This window comes from Rhincodon typus, chromosome 41 (assembly GCF_021869965.1).
Source record: "Rhincodon typus isolate 14 chromosome 41, sRhiTyp1.1, whole genome shotgun sequence".
Lineage (NCBI taxonomy): Eukaryota > Metazoa > Chordata > Chondrichthyes > Orectolobiformes > Rhincodontidae > Rhincodon > Rhincodon typus.
Genome location: NC_063372.1, coordinates 2,854,678 through 2,860,440, shown reverse-complemented (window position 1 = coordinate 2,860,440; position 5,763 = coordinate 2,854,678). Strand labels below are relative to the sequence as shown.

At 51.9% G+C, this 5,763-nt stretch overlaps 1 protein-coding gene across 1 annotated transcript in view; it reads left to right on the top strand.

The window, feature by feature from the left end:
* The window catches only part of gli1 (GLI family zinc finger 1), a 32,543-nt gene extending 28,052 nt beyond the window's left edge, over positions 1-4,491 (top strand). Inside the window, exons 10-11 of the mRNA XM_048618967.1 lie at positions 501-804; positions 1,511-4,491. Of these exons, the coding sequence (XP_048474924.1) occupies positions 501-804; positions 1,511-3,999 (2,793 nt within the window). The 3' untranslated portion in view covers positions 4,000-4,491. The remainder of the gene's footprint in view (positions 1-500; positions 805-1,510) is intronic.
* The last annotated feature ends 1,272 nt before the right edge of the window (positions 4,492-5,763 follow it).

Sequence of the window (5,763 nt, the reverse complement as noted above, 5' to 3'; positions counted from 1 at the left end):
GTTGAGAGGGGGAAAGTTCAAAGGAGATGTGAGGGGCAAGTTTTTTATACATAGAGTGGTAGGAGTCTGGAACACACTGCCAGGGGTGCTGGAGGCAGATACGATAGAGGCATTTAAAGGGCTTTTAGATAAACACATGAATATGTCAGGAATGGAGGGATATGGACCAAGGGCAGACAGAAGGGATTAGTTTCATTTGACGTCATCGTGGGCTCGGAGCCTGTTCCTGTGCTGTATGTTCTTTCCATGTTCGAGGCAGCTTGGTGATGCAATGCATTGGCATTCCAATATGTTGCACCACAGAACAGTTGGTGCCTAGCACTGTGCCAGGCAGGTGGTAATGATGTCGGGTGGTGCAGTTGGAGAGAGGGCACATACCCACAGGGTCATTCAGGTTTGTATTGGGTGAGATTGGGCCTGGGTAGGCCTTGGCACGGGCACAAAGCGGGCGACTATGAGAAATGCAGAGAAACCCAGCTGCTTCTCTTCTTGCTGCCCAGACATTCGAGGCCAGCCCTGGAGACCACTCGCCCAGCAGCAGTGAAAGCTCTCTGCCAGGAAGCGCCAACAACAATGACAGTGGTGTGGAGATGAACACCAATGGTGGAGGCAGCTCCGAGGATCTGACCAACGTTGAAGACGTTGCCTCAGGGGATTCCGCAGCCCGGGTGCCAGATGCCAGGCTGCGGAGGAATGGCACAGCACTCCAGCGACTGGCCGACCTGAAAATCGGGAAGCTGAGGCAAAGCCGTAAAACCGCAGCTCCATCACGAGGGCTGAAACTCCCCTTGATACAAGGCAGTGGTGAGCAAGGGGTGAGGGGGCACGGGGTCAGGGGGCTGGGGTCAGGGAGATAGATGCAGGGAGGTTGTTTCCACGGGTGGGCGAGACTACAATGAGGGGGAATAGCCTCAAAATAAGGGGGCGTTGATTTAGGACTGAGTTAAGGAGGAACCTCTTCACCCAAAGGGTTGTGAATCTGTGAAATTCCCTGCCTAGTGAAGCAGTTGATCCTACCTCATTGGATATTTTTAAGGCGATGATAGATTTTTGAGCAGTAAAAGAATTAAGGGCTACGGAGAGCGGGCAGGTGAGTGGAGCTGAGTCCATGAAAAGGACAGCCATGATCTTATTGAATGCCAGAGGTGGCTCGATGCGCCAGATGGCCTACTCCTGCTCTTACTTCTTATGTTCTTATGGCAGGAGGCAGGGGTCAGGGGGCTGAGGTTAGGGGTTGAGCTTGGGTCAAGGTGCTCTGGTCAAGGAGTAATGGGCAGGGGTCAGGGAGCTGAGGTCAGGGGTCAAGGGGCAGGGTGCTGGGGTCAAGGGGCAGGGGTCAGGGGCTAGGGTCAAGGTGCAGGGATCAGGGGCCTGGGTGTAGGGGCAGAGGGCACGTCAACACTCACTCAAACCCACGCACTCACACTCTCTGACGTGGTCTTGTGGGCAGTGTGTGTATCTCTCAGATGTAAAGCGGATACTGTAAACTGTGCTATCTTCTGCCTTGTAGGTTCACACGGACAAAGCGCGGTGTGTGAGCTCTCCGCTCTGCCTTGTCACCGAATCATGGAGTTAGCCGTGAGGGATGCAGCCAGCCGGAGCCCACTTCTGGAGCGGCGAGGTAGCACCAGCAGCACCATCAGCTCGGCCTACACCGTCAGCCGTCGCTCGTCGGCTGTAACTCCTTACCTGCCGAGTCGACGGTCCAGCGATAGCTCTCTGCTCGGGGGCCGTGCTAACGATGGCACTTCATCCGAGTGCTACCCCCCCACGTCGCCTGGCGCTTTGCGGAGATATGGCGAGATGGCATCGTCTGCCACCTGCCCAGCCCTGCCCAACCTCTCGCCAGCCCAGCTGTACCATCTCAAAGCCAAGTACGCCGCAGCCACTGGTGGTCCACCACCCACCCCGTTAGTGGCTGCGGAACAGGTGGGCATGGATGCCAGGCCCTCACATGCCAGGGATCACGCCAACCCTGCCTTGTTCCCACCTGATGGACTGGAATGCCCGAACAGTGGAGGAGGAGGGTCCCATGGCTACAGGGCAGGGGTGCTGAGACCCCCGGAGATCCCTGGCATCTGCGAACCTGTTGCTGAGACCCAGTCAGTGCCCAAAGTGCCACGGCTTCACAATCTCCATCACATGCATCTAGCGGCAGTGGCAAGACAGTGCTGCCAACTACAGCACTCTGCAGGTTCCACCTCCAACCTCCGTGGACACATCCATTCCCCTCGGCCACCCAGCATTACTGAAAACGCCGTCATGGAGACGCTCGCCATGGATACATCCCATCCAGCCAGCCTAGGGTTACCTGACGACATGGCAATCTATAGTAACTATCAGGAGGCCAACATGGCTCCCTTAAATCATGTTTGTCCCAACCAAGCGCCTGGATCTCACAGCCACATGGATTTTCACAACCGGAATCTCTCTGCTAACTCCAACAGAAACCTGGGAGCCGCACAGAGCTCTTTCAACCAGGGCCCAATGGCCAGCAACATGTCACTCCAACATGACAACGACAGTCAGTGTCCAATGAATCAATACGTCACACAATTCCTGAACAGGGAATGTTTGCAGGCAAACAATATGCCCATCCAGTGGAATGAGGTAAGCTCGGGAAGTATGGATATTGTCCCCATCGAGATTCCCAACACCCGCAGTGTCCAGCAAGATCTAGCCCATCCCAATCCATGCCTGAGGCAGGTCAATCTGAATCCGCAATCATCCCATCCACCCATGACGTTTAACCACAATCATTTGGACATGACCCAAAATCCCCAGGATGTGTTGACCTCACACCAGAAGATGCCCACTGGGTGTCAACAGTCAGTGAAACCGACCTTGTCATTCCAGCAGTCGGTGCCAATGTTAAATCCATACCAAAACCCAAAGCAGCCATTGGCAGCCCAGCCAGATTACAACCAATCCAGGCATGCACTGCCCAGTCCACATGGTATGAGCCAGGAACACACTGCCAACTCGCGCCATCCGGACTCTGCTCCAGCCTTAGGCGTGAGGCATCTTGGCTCCCCATTGGATGAAGACAGGTGGACTGGTGCCCACACACCAATGATGCAAGTTAAGGAGATGATGGTGAGGAACTATGTCCAGTCCCAGCAAGCTCTCATATGGGGCCAACCAGCAAAAGGTGCAAGTGCAGAAACACTGATGCCCATCAATATGGACAGGCCAGAAATCAGTCTATGCCAAACCATGCACAGCTCTCCTTCAAACAGCTTCCAAACTCAAAGTCCGCCACACATGGCTTTAAGGTACATCAACTGCCAAAGTCAACTGAATTTATTAAGTCCTTCTACTCCAGTCCAAGCAAAGACGTCAGTCAGTGCAGGGGCTCAGTGTTTCAACTCGAGGATAGTGCCCCACCCTCCTGCAGCACAGAAGCTTCGAAGCAGACAGTACAGCCTTCCACCCCCCCAGCAGCTGCAGTACTCGCTCGCTCTAACCCACATGAACCCTGCTCACAAAGCTGCACCTTCTACAAACCCAGGTCGGCCGATCAGCCATGCACCAGAGCCTTGTCCTCAAGTGCAGCCGCAAGATGGTCACTTGTTCTTCTCTGACCTCAAGCAACAAGGCAAGTCTCAGATGGAAAACCCCATGCTGATGCATTCACCACAAAGCAACTGCGCCCTTCAGCATCACCCGGTGATGCCCAGCATGGAGCCCATGAAGCTTGACTCAAGAATGTATCCAGAGACCAATCCGATGTCGAGTCCCATTGACTCTTTGGACCTGGCTAACACACAGATTGATTTTGGAGCAATTTTGGATGAGGGACAGCAGCCTTCCTTGGTACCAGACACTTTAAGTCCTAACGTTGTCCACAACCCTTCTCAAGTGTCCTCTTGTCTGATGGCTCCCTGTAACTCACTCCCATTGCAAACAGGAAGGTCCAACATGGCAGTCACTGACATGAATTCTATGCTGACAACACTGGCAGGAGAAAGCAAGTTTCTCAATACCCTCTCGGAGTGAGAGGGAAAATCGAAGACGTGTCGAACAGTGACCTCTGGCTGCTGAAAGTACAGAGTGAGAGCAATTCTTGATCGCAGTAAATATACAACTGTACATTCACACCTTACCCCTCCGCACAGCCGTGTAGGATAAAAGCATTCCAAACCGTTTAAGGCCTCACAAACATAACCCTGTAACCAAACAGAATGCAATTCCCCAACCCATGGCCAATTTCAACTTGTGTGCTGGTGCTGAGTAAATGACGACTATAATGTCCCACAGAACATCCCAGGATGAAGGACACTTTCAGATCCTATCGAAATGACGCAGACAAAAGATGAGCACTCATTCTGTTCCTTCTTGCCAGATTTTTTAAAGAAAGTATATATTTTTGCATTTCTACAGATTGGTGCAACTCATTTTTTCAGTCCAAATATCAAATCCAAGGTCACAAGCTAAATCGAGCAGCAAGTATGCAGTATTTCATTAGCACGCTTAGATTTGACTTGTTAGAACTGTCTTCCAAAAATAAACCGATCTAAAACTGATACTTCAGGTCTGGTTCAAAACGTTTACTGCTAGTAACACACATTAAATCATGCAGAGTTTCTCAACAGGAAGAATGCTCAGCGCCATCATCAGAGCGAGATACAGTTCACCCAAGGAGGAGTTGGATACTTTGGGACAGCTGAAATCCCTGCAACTACAAATTTGCAAAACTCAATGTTCAGATTCACTGGAGGTTCACAGTTTGTCGCATTGAGATTGGACATGTATTGTCAGGCATCCTTCTAACTTACATTCAGGAAAACAGGATACAAGGACACGACAGGGAGTATCACCGCAGGTAGTGAAAATTCCATGTCAAACATATCAGTGAGACAGATTCATCTCCTCGCAATGCGCGACCCGTGTCAGCATCGAAGTGTATGAGGTGACACATGCCCTTGCAGCACTTCCACACACTCTCATACAGCGACTCAACTGTCCCCACCAATACTGTACCCCAGTGTTATACAGTGACAGGTCTGTCCCGACCCAGTACTGTACCCCCGTGTTATACAGTGACAGACCTGCCCCCACCGGTACTGTTCCCCAGTGTTATACAGTGTCAGACCGGTCCACACCATTACTGTACCACAGTATTATACAGTAACAGACATGTCCCCACCAGTACTGTACCCCAGTGTTATACAGTGACAGATCTATCCCCACCGGTACTGTACCCCAGTATTATACAATGACCGACATGTCCCCATCAGTACTGTACCCCAGTGTTATACAGTGACAGATCTATCCCCACCAGTACTGTGACCCAGTGTTATACAGTGACAGACTTGTCCCCACTGGTACTGTACCCCAGTGTTATACAGTGACAGACCTGTCCCCAACCAGTACAGTGCCCCAGTGTTATACAGTGACAGACCAGTCCCCCAACAGTAGTGTACTCCAGTGTTATAAAGTGACAGAATTGTCCCCACGAGCACTGTTCCCCAGTGATATACAGCGACCGATCTGTCTCCCACCAGTGCTGTACCCAGTGTTATACAGAGACAGACCCGTCCCCACAGGTACTGTACCCCACTGTTATACAGTGACAGACCTGTCCCCACCGGTACTGTGCCCCAGTGTTATACAGTGACAGACCTGTCCACACTCAGTACTGTACTCCAGTGTTAGAGAGGGACAGTCCTGTCCCCACCGGTACTGTACCCCAGTGTTATACAGGGACAGACCCGTCCACACTCAGTACTGTACCCCAGTGTTATAGAGGGACAGTCCTGT